At 41.5% G+C, this 15831-nt stretch overlaps 1 protein-coding gene and 1 long non-coding RNA gene across 5 annotated transcripts in view; one reads left to right on the top strand and one right to left on the bottom strand.

Moving 5' to 3' along the window:
* The window catches only part of tnk2b (tyrosine kinase, non-receptor, 2b), a 52819-nt gene extending 37130 nt beyond the window's left edge, over positions 1 to 15689 (top strand). For all 3 annotated transcript variants that reach the window (XM_078791418.1, XM_078791416.1, XM_078791417.1), the window contains 13 exons: positions 135 to 298; positions 1560 to 1679; positions 2103 to 2229; positions 2307 to 2453; positions 3332 to 3426; positions 3590 to 3784; positions 3933 to 4024; positions 5506 to 5628; positions 5823 to 6247; positions 6950 to 8077; positions 10209 to 10304; positions 12137 to 12267; positions 14057 to 15689. In XM_078791418.1, coding sequence (XP_078647544.1) covers positions 135 to 298; positions 1560 to 1679; positions 2103 to 2229; positions 2307 to 2453; positions 3332 to 3426; positions 3590 to 3784; positions 3933 to 4024; positions 5506 to 5628; positions 5823 to 6247; positions 6950 to 8077; positions 10209 to 10304; positions 12137 to 12267; positions 14057 to 14063 — 2850 coding nt within the window. In that variant the 3' untranslated portion in view covers positions 14064 to 15689. The remainder of the gene's footprint in view (positions 1 to 134; positions 299 to 1559; positions 1680 to 2102; positions 2230 to 2306; positions 2454 to 3331; positions 3427 to 3589; positions 3785 to 3932; positions 4025 to 5505; positions 5629 to 5822; positions 6248 to 6949; positions 8078 to 10208; positions 10305 to 12136; positions 12268 to 14056) is intronic.
* LOC144898621 (uncharacterized) overlaps positions 10092 to 15831 on the bottom strand; it is a 30043-nt gene continuing 24303 nt past the window's right edge. Inside the window, exons 3-4 of one of the 2 annotated variants that reach the window (XR_013627525.1) lie at positions 14604 to 14718; positions 10092 to 10298 (exon numbers count right to left, since the gene is read on the bottom strand). This is a non-coding gene — a long non-coding RNA (uncharacterized LOC144898621). The remainder of the gene's footprint in view (positions 10299 to 14603; positions 14719 to 15831) is intronic. The other variant, XR_013627524.1, reaches the window with a different exon arrangement.

The raw sequence follows: 15831 nt of genomic DNA, 5'->3' as shown, positions 1-15831 counted from the left end.
AAGTGAACATTCAATTGTAATCTGATGCATGTTCAAATGAAATAAAACCATTACCATTACCAACATCATCTCCCATGTTCCTTCTCACACTTTCACTAATATACACCAATCATACATGTCTACATGTGCTACAGGTGACCGAGCTCGCTCCACTGGGTTCTCTGCTGGATCGCTTGCGGTGCATCTGTCCACAGGGCCCGGTGTTGATCCATACACTGTGTCAGTATGCCGTGCAGGTGGCCTGTGGCATGGCCTATCTGGAGCACAGAAGGTTTATCCATCGAGATCTAGCAGCCAGGTAGACCGTCATGCCTTTTTTTTTTAGTACACAGTCTACGTATGGCTTCAAATGGTTTTGTGTGGTGTTGGTTTGTTCTGTACTTTTTTACTAGAATGTTCCCCTCTAAATGTTTTATAGCATGTTACGTTATTTTATTGCCTTTCCTTCTCACTTCTCCACCCAGACATTTATAGGTCGTTACAGAGTGACTCGGCCCATGAGCTAAATGAGTCACATCTTGGCATGCGTTATGTTGGGTGGTCTTGCCTAAATTCAATAGACGTCAGTCATTTCATATTAGGGATGCAACCATACAGAAAATTCACGCTTTGGTTTTATTTGATGTTTTAGTGTCAAAGTTTGATTTTTTTTTCCCAACACACAAAATGATTTTCATGCCTTTTTTTAAATCTGTATTTTATTGATATTATCAACATGGCAATGAAAAGTTACAGTTCATATATTCCATAGTATTGCAACTACATCACATTCTTTATTTCCATATATATATATATATATATATATGTATATAGTTTGCAACATTTAGAGGAGAACATTACATTTATGAAATAGATGGAAACAAAATGTCAATACATCCAAAGTCAATGCAACACATAGAAAAACTTATATTTTTCTTCAATTGATCTTAAAATTATTTAACAAGTGTAGAAAAATAAATTTGTGGTTGCATTTGTAGTACGTTTATGTTTTTTTATTGACTCACTGTGGCATTTTTACGTGGAACACTAAATTCATCACACAGCAACTAAAAGTTTTTCCATATTGCATTTCATCTGAGCAACACATTCATTGGAGGACAAGCAGCACAGAAAATGTTGGATGGCTCGACAATGTTCTCTCTGTCCACCACAGGGAGCCCAAAGCCCAGAGGGAGGCTGACGTCATTGCAGCGCCCCCAATGAATACTTTGCTCAGACTCAATGCATTATAGGAAAACTATATATTTTTTCCACTTGAAACTCTGATTGGTACATGTTTGTGCCTGTACATGTTTATTATGTGTATCTTTTTAGGGTTAAGTTGCTGTGTGATGAGTTTAGTTTGTAGTTTTTTGACTTTTTTTCCCTCTTTTTTTCTCTCTAGTGTGTAGTTTCTAACATTGTGCACATTTTTAAACAAGACCAACAATTCCAGAGTACAACACCTTTCTGAATTTATTGACCAAAAAACGATTCACAAGAACTGCACTCCATACTGCATTGTTGTTGTTGTTGTTTTTTGTTTTCCAATGAGATTAAAATGTGGCTTGTCTTTTCAGGAACATTCTGTTGGCTTCAGCTCACAGGGTGAAGATTGGTGACTTTGGCCTGATGAGGGCGCTGCCGAACAACCATGAGCACTATGTCATGCAGGAGCACAGGAAGGTTCCCTTTGCATGGTGGGTTGACTTAAGTACAAATGTATCTTCTGATAATAATAATAATTTATCACTGTTGTCTGATCTTGGTATTATATTATTTTTTTGTTCCAAAAGGCAATGAATTCATTACACCAAAGACGTATTTCGCTGAAACGGACTTACGATACATTGTAGCGAGATTGAAGTCAATAGTGTTTCTCATTTTTATGAAATTGCTGGAACTTGCAACTTTCTTTGGCCTCATGGGGGGGTTATTTACTCAATAAAAAAACTCAGAGCAAACCTTGGTCAAGTGCAATTGTATATTAAACCTGCAGATTTTTAAGAAACCTGAATCATAGCAAAACTAGGGGTTACGAAAGCTGAGGTTTGACTGTATTCACTTCTTTATTCCTGTCATCTGTTCACCTTTTGTTCTTTGAACTGTCTTTACCCATGCAGGTGTGCCCCCGAGAGTCTGAAGACTAGAACGTTCTCCCATGCCACCGACACATGGATGTTTGGTGTGACTCTATGGGAGATGTTCACGCATGGTCAAGAGCCTTGGTTAGGCCTTAATGGCAGCCAGGTAGAAACGTGTTTACTCGGGGAAAAACGCCCATGAGTGATGTGACTGAATGATGTGCTTTTGTTTTTAAATCCCAGATCCTGCATAAGATTGATAAAGAAGGTGAACGCCTCCCAAAGCCAGAGGACTGTCCACAGGATATCTACAACGTCATGCTGCAGTGTTGGGCGCAGAAACCAGATGACAGACCCACTTTTGTGGCTCTGCGAGAGTTCCTGCTTGAGGTGAGGCAGCTGCTGTTTATTTTTATTTAGTTGTTTGTATTCTTTGGGGTTGATGGGTGTGCTTTCAAAAACTTTCCATTTCAATGCAAAACTGAAGGTGATGACTTTAATTGCATAAATTGTCCTTTAGCGACATCTAGTGGACATTTTCTAAATAGCTCTTCCTTCATGTCTTGAAAATTTGAAAATAAGGGACATTTGTCAGAAAATAAGGACAATAAATTCAAATCTCCCAGGGAAAATAGGAGGGTTGATATGTATGATTATTTAGTGTATTAATAAGTCAAAAGTGCTAACTTTTTCATTAAACTAGCCAAAGGAATCAAGGATTAATTGAGGGTTTAACATGGCCTGAGTTAAATTCCACCCTCGACCACCTCTGTGTGGAGTTTGCATGTTCTAGCCGTGCATGCGTGGGTTTTCTCCGGGTACTCCGGTTTCCTCCCACATTCCAAAAACATGCTAGGTTAATTGGCGACTCCAAATTGTCCATAGGTATGAATGTGAGTGTGAATGGTTGTTTGTCTATATGTGCCCTGTGATTGGCTGGCCGCCAGTCCAGGTTGTACCCCGCCTCTCGCCTGCAGACAGCTGGGATAGGCTCCAGCACCCCCGCGACCCTTGTGAGGATAAGCGGTAAAAAAATGAATGAATGAATCTTGCACATAGCAAATTGTTCAAATAACACAACATTACATATTAATATTGTTATTATTTACAACTAAAAAAGGTGTGGACATACCAAAAATGATCTCTGGACAAACCCATCCACTCTAAAGTTTAAAACGTACACACACACACAATGACATTGACATGATAATAAACAAATATTCTGTCAGATAAAGCGCCACATATAAAACATTACATGTGTGTTTCAGTCTATGCCGACAGACATGTGCGCTCTGCAGGACTTTGATGAGCAGGACAAGCTGCGGATTCAGGCTGATGATGTCATCACCATCATTGAGGGCAGGTTAGACTTACGATTATACGTAATGTTGGAGCCAGCGAGCTGTATTTATTTATTTTTTGCATTTTTTTTTCAAGACACATAAGGTCTTAAATCCTTGTAATTTTTCACCAAATTCTCATAACAGTTGAGTTTCATTCACTTCAATTTTCTCTGCTTATTTCAGAGCGGAGAACTATTGGTGGCGTGGTCAGAACACACGTACTCTGAAAGTGGGACAGTTCCCCAGGAACGTAGTGACATCGGTGGCGGGTTTGTCGGCTCATGACATCAGCCGACCACTCAAGAACAGCTTCATCCACACGGGCCATGGAGATGCTAACCCTCATCGCTGCTGGGGCTTTCCAGACAGGATTGAAGAGTAAATACTGCTAATTGAATAGATCATTTATAGGTTTTGGCAGTAGGTGCACTGTGATGCTGTGACCAATAGATGGCAGTAGTTCCTTGCAACAATTGGGACAAACTAGGTTTTAGTACCCATTCAAGTATGTCCAACTCTCTTTCAGGTTGTATCTTGGGAATCCCATGGATCCTCCTGATGTTCTTGGTTTGGACCTCAGTGCCGCTCGGCCCACTCAGCTACCAGGACGAGCTAAAAGTGAGCAAATGAAAACAGAGCACAAATATACACCTTGTCAGGACACTGAAATATAGCAGTAATACATCAACAAAACACACTTCTTAATCAATTAGCAAAGCCGGTGTTGGACTTAATGTGGTTTATTTCACCAACGGGTGCCTCTGACAAAGTTTGTCCCACAATGAGCGCTCTTCCTGGGGCAGGCGATGTTGCCACACTTCTTTTGAGCTCCACCGCACCAGCGGTACTACGTTAGCACTCTTAAATTCATGCACAGTAAGCCAGGGGTCTCCAGCCAGTAGATTATGAGCTGCCAGTAGCTCCTAAACACTTTTAATTACCTCTCCAAAGATGTTATTAAGGGCTGCACGGCGGACGAGTGGTTAGCGCACAGACCTCACAGCCAGGAGATCGGGGTTCAATTCCACCCTCGGCCATCTCATGTGTGGAGTTTGCATGTTCTCCCCGTTCTCCGGGTACTCCGGTTTCCTCCCACATTCCCAAAAACATGCGAGGTTAATTGTCCATAGGTATGAATGTGAGTGTGAATGGTTGTTTGTCTATATGTGCCCTGCGATTGGCTGGCCAACAATTGAGACAGCTGGGATAGGCTACAGCACCCCCCGCGACCCTCGTGAGGAAAAGCGGTAGAAAATGAATGAATGAATGTTCATTGATTATAACTTCTATTAGTAGTTGGGAAGCACTTTGGGCATGTGACCAATCACAGCGGAGTGGGCGTGGCTAGAGGCAGGCCATGGCTGATATAAATTCAGGTCATTTTGTTAGTTTGGAAGCACTTTGGGCATGTGACCAATCACAATGGAGTAGGTGTGGCCGGAGGAGGGCCTTGGATGAAATTAATTCAAACAGGTTGTTTGAAGCACTTTGGGCGTGTGACCAATCACAGCGGAGTGGGCGTCGCCGTGCGTGACATGCATTCAAACAGACCGTTTTGGCTGGAAGCCCAAATCCAAGGAAATACAGCTGGAATAGGTGCAGATTCTGGAATAACTATAAAGCTATAAAGCTAGTAGACAACTATATAGTACACAACTCAGTACAAAGTGTTGAAAAATTTACATATTAGGTCCCCTTTAAAGCTTTCTTTGCATCAAACTTTGAAATAAGGAGTGAGCCAGAGACACTAAAAATGTTAATTTTGGACTCATGAGGTGGAAACTCCAAATTTATGATGTTCCTGTTTATTACAAGAATAGTGCAGAGCATACTGGAGCGTAAATGATAGGTCCACTGTGATACTGTATTTCCTGTAAGGCAGTAAATACTATCCTGTCCTGCAGTATAAGTTTGCTATATTTATATACTCGTATATCCTGAATTTCGACTTTTTTCACTTTAAAATGCCCCCTGAACCACTTTTTTATTTTACTTGCTAGAAGAGCATCTTTCTCTTTTTTGCTTCCTCGCTGTTTTTTTTTTTTTTTGTTTAATCCCTGCTCACTCTTTGCACTGCGGTGGCTCTATTTTCTTTCCAGAGGAGCCTCCTCCGCGCCCTCCTCAGCCAGCAGTGTTAATCAAGAGTAAGTCTGCTTTCTCTCAGCAGCTCCTCACCCATTGCTCCTGCCCTCTCTGTTCCCTTCTAGCTCCACTCTTCAAAGGTACACCTCATGTTTTTTTTTTCTCTTGTTTGCTTGTGTTTGCAGTGATTCTGCCTTTACTTTTATTTTTCATTCCCTAACATCATTGCCTTACTGTTTTCCCCAATACTGCGTCCTGATGTATGCACTCTGTGGTGCCAAGTCATCCTCTTGTGTCACATAAGTATTGGAATATGTTGTGTGTTTCTCTCCAGAGCCTTGTTATGATCCGGTGAATGAGGATGATGATGACTTGACATCTGCAGGATTGAAGAAGCTGTCACTACAGAAAACCAGCTCTGTCAAAGGCCTCAAACTTAAACCAACAGCATGGGTCTCCTCCTCCAAACAGGGGAGCGACAAGAACCCTCATCCTTGCAGCGAAGTGTCCCTCATTGACTTTGAGGAGGAGTTCTCCCTACCCACGCCTTCCCCGTCATCCGTGGTGGAAATCCCAATCCCGTGTCTGGCAAAGCTAGCTTTGCAAGCGGAGAATCTCTTGGACAGGACGCCATCTCAGAGTCCGTCTAAATCTTTGCCCCGCCCTCTCCACCCCACGCCGGTTGTGGACTGGGATGCTCGACCTTTACCCCCGCCCCCGGCGTATGATGATGTCGCCCAAGATGAAGACGATATGGAGGTGCGGTAGGATATGGTATCGGTGTTCATCTAATTGCGACATACCGGAGATAGTCATGTAGAAATTGGGATTAGGGTTTGCTTTCTGAGCACTGCTAAGTTGCCCTTGAGCAAGAATGTGAAACCCAGACAACTCCACATTGTCTGCCTCGGTGGATCCATGTCTGGGAGTTGTGTGTAGGAATCGCTTATATGGAATGTACTATATGTGTGAAGCTTAAGAATTACTATAAATTGAATTTCAGTTAATCAATTATCCAATTATTCGACAACTATTTTGGTGTTAGATTAACTGCTTTTAATTAAAAAATGTAAATATGATCTGATTGGAAATGTTAGTATTTAATTTCCTTCATCATGCCCAAAAGCAGACATGTTTGTGTTTCAGGCAAACAAGATATTGACTTGGGGGTTTGGTTCTTCTAAGGCAGGGGTCGGCAACCCGTGTTTCTTCAGCTTACTTGCTTTGGCTGGCTTCCTTTTTTTTAATTCGCATATTTCAAAAAGATAGTAAAAATACTAGATATTTCTAAGACTGTGAACGCAACCTCGCTGAGTTGAAGAAAGTAGTTTTAGGAAAGGTTTGCGACCCCTGGTTTAAGGCCTAACCCAGGCCTAGCCCAATTATTCGATTAATCGACGAAAAAAGTATGAACAAGTTTCAGTACCCATGCTAATCGAAATCTTCTTTTTCCACAAAAAGGTGAGTTCCATCAACAGCACAGAACAGCATCACGATGAAGAGCCAACTGATGTCCACAATGCAGAAACCAGTGTTTCCACAGTTCCAGACAAACAAGGCCTGGAGGATAACCTCTTTCTCCGCAGCAATCCCAGCCAGGTCCTCACTACCTCATTCTGCCAGTCTGCAGAAATATTCCACGAACTGCAGCAAGAGTGCATGAAGAGGCTCAATGTGCCGACATCTGCCTCGTGTCTGCAGACACCCCACCACCATGGACACCTCTCGTCCACTGAGGATAAACCCCAGATCCCCCCTCGTGTTCCTATTCCCCCTCGCCCAATTAAAAAAGGCGACTACTCATCTCCTCGTTGGTCGAGAGACCTCTCCCTGTCTCCAACCCCGGCTGACGTCACAGAAGACATTTCAAGCTCAGAACAGGATCGGCCACCGCAGATCCCTCCCAGGGAACCGTTGTCACAACCCGGCTCCAGGACCCCCAGCCCCTTGGGTCTGGTAGTGGGCTCCCCGCAGCAGAGAGTGTACTCCGTCAGCCCCACAACCACACAAGTTCCTCTCACCACTTGCCCCTCCACACACACCTACAGCTCCTACCTCTCTACCTCTCCGAGTAAATTCATGCCGACCACACACAGCTTTGCGTCTGATCCCAAATACACGGCACCCAAAGTGATTCAAGCACAGGGGAAGGAATTATCGAACAAGGGCCCCTGCATCCTACCTATAGTCCGTGATGGACGTAAAGTCAGTAACACTCACTATTACCTTCTGCCAGAGAGGCCGCCCTACCTCGACCGATACGATCGCTTCTTCAGGGAAGCCGAGAGCTTGAGTGGAAACAGTGTGGATGACAGGCACACACGTCAACCTAACACTGCTACCGTTCGACCCCTGGTGCTCGGCGGCCAGACTTGGCAGGGGCATGGCCAAGGAGAGGCCGTTGTCCCACTGGGAGAGCTGAAGGCTAATTTCTCCTCTAACAATAGCAGCAGTCTTGGACTACGGACAGGAATGAAGACATCAGTTAGTCTCTCCGGTATCAGCGGAGAGACTTTGACAGCACCAGCAGGCACTGCAACCTGTCCCAGGACGGACGGATTGGGAAACTCAGCTGACAGAGTCAGAATGGTAATATTAAAGATTTATATCGTCTGCCATTTAAACCTTTTATGCACTGTGTGGCTCATAAATATACTGTGGATCCTCGCAAATTAGCCGATTTTAGGTCAAATATAAGTCGGTAATCATTTGTAAATGTGATACAATCTAGATTAGGGGTGGGCAAACTACGACCCGGGGGCCACATGTGGTCCAACAAGTGTTTGAATTCAGCGCGCCAGTTGCTTTCTAAGTATTTCAACTTTTAACATACAAACCAGCAACATGACTTGCAAGTCGGATGTCTTATTTAGTAAAAAAAAAAAAAACAACAAAACTGTAAAATTAAATTCAATTGTATGGTTATATCACCTCGTAATTTGGTACGTGACAAAATAAAATTATTAAAAAAAAAAAAAAACGTAAACTATATTAGGAAAGCAGGAAGTGAACAAATGTAACAGTTACTGATTGTAAAAGTACCAGATGGAGGGGTAGGATTTAATAAGCTTTGCTTCTTCCTAGTCCTTTTGGACATGTGGAACTGTGAACTGATTATGTAAATAAAATAAAATGAAAAAATTAAACTAAACTATATTAGGAAAGCAGGAAGTGAACAAATGTAAAAGTTACTGATTGTAAAAGTACCAGATGGAGGGGTAGGATTTAATAAGCTTTGCTTCTTCCTACTCCTTTTGGACATGTGGAACTGTGAACTGATTATGTAAATAAAATAAATTAAAAAAATAAACTAAACTAAACTATAGTAGGAAAGCAGGAAGTGAACAAATGTAACAGTTAACTGATTGTAAAAGTACCAGATGGAGGGGTAGGATTTAATAAGCTCTGCTTCTTCTTACTCCTTTTGGACATGTGGAACTGTGAACTGATTATGTGATGCATTCAATTGTAATCTGATGCATGTTCAAATGAAATAAAACCATTACCATTACCATTAATTACATAGTTTGATGTGGTCTGATGTTTAAAGTGCTCCTGAAAAAAGGAACATACAGCTGATAGTATAACACTTTTACAGTTCAAATTAGACAAATAATTCAAGGAAAAGTATAAGCATAAAATTGTGTGTGTGTGTAAAATATATGTTCTGGCCCCTTGGACAATTTTGTAAACTCAATGTGGCCCATGAGTCAAAAATATTTGCCCACCCCTGATATTTTTTGTCAAGTGTGTTTTGTTGGGCAGCCCTTCAACAGTCAATCCAGCATTGAAACTTTGAGCGATAATATCGTAAATCGTTCCTGGAATTAGAACCATGCACACTTGGAGAAACGCTCGTCTCTATCCTGCTAGCCTGACAATCAAGGCCAAAGGCTGCACCGTGACACCATTGCTATCTGTTAATTGATCATATGACATTATTATTAGTGGCGATCACCTATACGTTTTACACTAGAAATGTCCAAGTAAACCTGCATTGTGTTGCGATTTAAATGGCAAATGAAGAGAGGAGGGTTCTACAGCTGAACTTTTAGTTTAGTAGAACTATTACTGCAGTCGTCGCAAATGTTGATTGGAGGAAAATGTCAAGGTGAAGATAGAAAGACGGTTTCGAGAAGGGGAGACACCTGTGTGCTGGTGCTTCCGGAACACGGGGATTGACCGTACGAAAATACTGCATAATAAAATCACATTCATACAAGTCATTGTAGAGAAGACGTTCCGCCTCTTATCCCAAATCATTTCATGCTCAGGTCAGACTAGATAGGACAGCTCTAGTCTGAGAACAAGATCCAGTCTATTATTTTTCTATAGGAGGAGGCATATCCAGACAGGAATGGCGTCACTCTTTTGTAGTCTCAAATGACGGCCGTTCCATCCAATGGCGTTGGGGCCTCTGCTCATTTGGGTGGTATCACCTGAAACAAAGGTGGCTGTACTTGTTAGCGGCTAAACGATTGACTCTTTCAGGAAGTGATGAAAGGACAGCTATGTGGGAGAAAGGTAGCGTCTTATCCTTCTCAGCCCAAAATGTGGACTTACATTGTCCCAGAGCATGAACTGTTGAATCCTACAACCTGATTTCGATGCTTTGAGAACCTAATGAAATCGGTTATAACACTCTACTTAGTAGGTGCAGCTACTGTGATCGCAGTAATCCTTTACATCCATCCTTACCCGGAATTGTCATGTGACTCAGGTGCAGGAAGCAGTTCACGGTGTGACGATAGAAGAGTGTCGAGCTGCACTGCAGAACCACAACTGGAATGTTCAGAAAGCTGTGCATTACCTGAAGGTAAAAACACTATTATTAGTATGCAATGAAAAGCAACATATTTGGCAATGCACTTTTTGCATGTGATGTGAAAGACAGTTGGGATAGGCTCCAGCACCCCACCGTGACCCTCGTGAGGATAAGCGGTAGAAAATGAATGAATGAATGAATGTTGGGGTATGGATACACCTTCCATCTCCACCACATCTCTGGTATTGTAGCCTTGAATGTTGGCTGATACCGATAATGGTAATGGTAATGGTATGTACAACGATGAGCGAATTCAAGAAACAAAACAAGCCTTGAACCAGTCATGATGTGCTATACATATCACTATATTGACACTTACTATGTTACCCATTATGTCATTGGATGGTCATATCACCTCGTACTTTGGTACGTGACAAAAATAAAATAAAAATAAAAAAAACCCTGAAATTCTATTAGGAAAGCAGGAAGTGAACAAATGTAACAGTTACTGATTGTAAAAGTAGCAGATGGAGGGGTAGGATTTAATAAGCTTTGCTTCTTCCTACTCCTTTTGGACATGAACTGTGAACTGATTATGTAAATAAAATAAAATAAAGTAAAGTAAACTAAAATAAAGTAAAATAAGAAAATAAAATAAAAAACTTAAACTATATTAGGAAAGCAGGAAGTGAACAAATGTAACAGTTACTGGTTGTAAAAGTACCACATGGAGGGGTAGGATTTAATAAGCTTTGCTTCTTCCTACTCCTTTCGGACATGTGGAACTGTGAACTGATTATGTAAATAAAATAAAATAAAGTAAAATGAAATAAAAAACTTAAACTATATTAGGAAAGCAGGAAGTGAACAAATGTAATAGTTACTGATTGTAAAAGTACCAGATGGAGGGGTAAGATTTAATAAGCTTTGCTTCTTCCTACTCCTTTTGGACATGTGGAACTGTGAACTGATTATGTGATGCATTCAATTGTAATCTGATGCATGTTCAAATGAAATCAAACCATTACCATTACCAATGAATGCTGGGGTATGGATACACCTTTCTTTCTCCACCACGTCTCTGGTATTGTAGCCTTGAATGTTGGCTAATACCGATACTGTTAATCTTCCAATCAGTCACATTCCAGACATAAATTAACTATCACATGAACTCCCACAAACCAAAGCTCCAACACCAAAAAATAAAGGAGCAAACTTTTTTTAACAGCCGCAAGTAACTTGAGAAATGCAATCCATCAAAATAAAAGCCCTATGAAATAGACAATTACGGCTCGGTGAAGTCCTCGGTGGTAAAGTGCGACGCTTTGCTACTGATATTCAGTTGGGTGCATTCCAGGTCAGCTCCTGTGCCATTCAAGGGTAATAACATTTTTTAATGTAGAGCTTACTGTAACTGCAAACGAACGAATAGCCATAGAAAGCTTGATGGGTGCCATTTTTTTTCTAAGTGGATTCCTCTCCGGGCAGGACAAGGAGCTTTGTTGATCCTTCTGGGAAAATCAGGCCATTGTTGCAGTGATGAGCACGCTGTAAATATTTCTGCCGCTCCCTCCTCCCTGGTTGGGTCTGTGGTGGCTCGCTTACTTACATGGTGTGTGTGTGTGTGTGTGTGTGTGTGTGTGTATAGCGAAGGACTCCGGGGAGCAATTGACTGCTGCTTAATAACCCGAGCAAAGTTTAGAAGATAAAAAAAAGGCCATCCAGAGGTCTGTTTCCATCTAAACAAAGAATGTGTATTTGAACTACCCTATTTAAAAATGTGCTTGTAAAAGCTCCAAACAAAGATTATTTTTGTTAATGTCTGGTAGTAAAAAGCATACCGATCCTGAGTTTTTATCAACTTTTTTTTTTTATGCTCACAGGTGGAGCAGTTGTTCTGTTTGGGTCTGAGGAGCAGGTCGGAGTGTCTAAAGCTGCTGGAGATGTGTGACTGGAACCTAGAAGAAGCCAGTACGCAGATGTTGGATAACTATGGCTCTACAACGCAACAGAGGTACTGCGACACTAGGCTTCATTTTTACAGCTTAGTGCAGATCAAAACCCAAGTGGGTTGGTCTCAAGTGTTTGTGCACTCTAATCTTTAACTGTAGCACTACTTGGGGCCGTTTACGATACTCCCAACAGCATTCCAAATATTCTGATCGCATTTCGGAAAAAAAAGACGCAAGCTGCTGCTGAAATGTTACTATAAGCGTCCCTTTATTTACACCAAGTCATGCAGCCAAGAAAAAAGGAGCCAAGCTCAGGATACGCCACCAAGGAAAAGAGGAGCCAAATTCCACCACCTCTACATCACGTCATGTCACCAAGGAAAAGAGGAGCCGGCACTTCATGTCATGTCGCCAAAAAAAGAGGAGCTAAGTTCCACCACCGGTAGATTATGTCAAGTCGCCAAGGATAAAAGAAGCCAAATTCCACCACCAGCACATCACGTCATGTTGCCAAGGAAAAGAGGAGCCAAGTTCCATGAGTGGCACATCATGTCATGTCGCCAAGGAAAAGAGGAGCCAAGTTCCACCACCGGTACATTATGTCACGTGGCCTAGGATAAAAGAAGCCAAATTCCAACACCGGCACATCACGTCATGGCGCCAAGGAAAAGAGGAGCCAAGTTTTATGACCGGTACATTATGTCACGTCTCCAAGGATAAAAGAAGCCAAATTCCACCAATGGTACATCACATCATGTCGCCAAGGAAAAGAGGAGCCAAGTTCCACCACCGTCATGTCACTTCGGCAAGGATAAAAGAAGCCAAATTCCACCACTGGCACATCACATCATGTTGCCAAGGAAAAGAGGAGCCAAATTCCACCACCGGTACATTATGTTGCATCGCAAGGATAAAAGAAGCCAAATTCCACCACAGGCACATCACATCATGTTGCCAAGGAAAAGAGGAGCCAAGTTTCATGACTGGTACATTATGTCACGTCGCCTAGGATAAAAGAAGCCAAATTCCAACACCGACACATCACGTCATGTCGCCAAGGAAAAGTGGAGCCAAGTTCCACGACCAATATATTATGTCAAGTCGCCAAGGAAAAAAGAAGCCAAATTCCACCACCAGCACATCACGTCATGTCGCCAAGGAAAACAGGAGCCATGTTCCGCCACCGGCACATCACGTCATGTCGCCAAGGTAAAGAGGAGCCAAATTCCACCACTGGCACATCACGTCATGTCGACAAGGAAAAGAGGAGCCAAGTTCCACGACCGATACATCATGTCAAGTCGCCAAGGATAAAAGAAGCCAAATTCCACCACCAGCACATCACGTCATGTCGCCAAGGAAAAGAGGAGCCAAGTTCCATGAGTGGTACATCATGTCACATTGTCAATGAAAATAGAAACCAAGCACCAACGGCTGCCACCACACCACGGCACACCATGTCACCAAGAAAAAATGGAGCCAGGCTTCAGAATTTCAAATCCTTTCCTGAAAGTGGTGTAAAGTTTATCATTATGGCTGGTTATGCTTGATTCAGCACAGATGCGAGGTGCGTTCATGGACGTCAGATCATTACACATTTTTTTTTTTTGGCATGACTGATATGAATCACTGGTTTAGAAAATGTAAAAAATAGCCCCCAAATTTTGACTTTGATTTTTTATTTTAGAATGCAGCCCTCATGGGAAAAAGTTGGAACATGAATGACCTATGCAATGACTTTCTGTTTTCTACTCACATTGAAGAAAAAGTTTCTTAGTCATCCAAGTTACTTGTTGGATGGTTCGATTCTGTATTTTCTCAGTCTAATTCAAATCTTTCTCATATTTGCAGACGGTGACAGACATCTCAGGCTGCAGAGTCCTGATTGGAACTTCATCCTCAATAAAACATGGCCGACGTTGATCCTGTGTGACCCCTCAGTCACAAGACTGTTAGAGTATGGAAAAAACACACGCTTCACCGAACTCAACACAAAATACCACCTCCGCCATTTCACATCTATTGGTGTTTATCATGGGTGAAAGACGCTTCCAGTTTGGACTGGTCACATTGCTACCTGATAGCGATCACACTTTTTTTAAGATCCTTTGTATCACTCTGTTATTAGAGCTGCAATTACCGGAGAGACGTTCTCTGATCTTTAAAAGTCATTAAAGGAAGTCTGCTCGGAAGGTGAAAATGAGTTGGACGGCACAACTACACAGAAGCACTTTGCTGAAAACGTTCCCCTCTCTCTATGCCAAGAGGTCATCAAGAACTGCAATTTACTTTAGTCTCAGTTGAAGTCAGGCTAAAAGCCAATCTCCTACACCGGGCATGTATTACCGCTTGGAAGCAATTTGGTTTGCAGATCAAATTCCAAAGAGTCAAACCGTACCTCCTCATCCTCCTGCTGTGGCAACTAACATTGATTTGTGTGTACAGGCCTCATTGTACAAGAAGTACTTCCATTTGGTTATTAATAGGAGCGAAGGCACCGGATGCTGAGACCCCTGCACAGTAAACTAGTAAGTCAAAGTGTTATTTCAGAACATGATACACAAAAGTTATACTTTGAATTTTCAATGCGTCCTGACAATTAATTTTTATTTCCATTTGTAACCAAAAATGCAGTAATGCATATGAATGTTGCCCCCACGGCTTCACTGCCTCTGCAGACTATATTTTTGATTTTATTCTTTAAATATTTATATAGCATAGTGGCTTGTTGTGGCGCCTGAATAGCACATGGCCACACACTGCTGTGGGATGGCATTCCAGCCGTCAACCATTAATTAGTCACACAGTGTGGTTTTATTGGTCACTCCTGCATGGACAGCGTGCCCAAACTCACCCCAAGTGTCCGGTTAGGTTGCGGTAGTGTCAAAATCCCACACATGAATGTTCTGTTTGGCAACAAGCTTTGATATAACCGTGAGATAATCTACAAATTTACAAACTTAGTATGTTGGGGGTGTTGCAAGTATTAAAAATAACATTCAAAATATTTAAAAGCATATTTATGTATTTTGGGCCTAAAGTAAACTTCTTTAAATGACCTACAAATACAAAATGTGATGAAGTATAGTAATCTACACTGTTCTTAAGGTATCAGTAATGTTAGATTGATCTGACAATAGCCACCACAGGAAGTGCTGTACAGGAAACAGTGACCATAGGGGTGTTATTTCATGTCTAGAGGGCTCTAATTTGGAAAAAAAAAATATGTTTCACTACAAAATATTAAATAAGGAATCATGCTTCATAAATCACTGACCACGTTCTTTTACATTAATAAAGTTGTAATATTATTTGGGAATTAAAATTAGACAAATGACAAAGTTGGAAAATTTTCAGAAAAATTAGGTTGGTAGAATAAGAGAGTCATAAACAGAAAGTTGTGTACAGGCATTTATAACGGTTAATTGGTTCCAGACCCAACCACAATAAATACGATTCATTGTCAGTAAATGTAATATTCCGGTAAAGCATAGAAATTCTAAATACTTATAAAAATACTATAAAAATTTTAGACATGAAATTACACCCTTATAGTCATCTTTACACCCCGAATATAATTACTTTAGCTTCAAATGTATTTATTGAGAAATTAAGAAGCCAAAAAT

Source organism: Doryrhamphus excisus, linkage group LG6, assembly GCF_037039965.1.
Source record: "Doryrhamphus excisus strain RoL-2023G ecotype Guam linkage group LG6, RoL_Dexc_Guam_v1.1, whole genome shotgun sequence".
NCBI lineage: Eukaryota > Metazoa > Chordata > Actinopteri > Syngnathiformes > Syngnathidae > Doryrhamphus > Doryrhamphus excisus.
The sequence above is the reverse complement of the archived record's forward strand: the minus strand, read 5'-3'. Positions and strand labels throughout refer to the sequence as shown.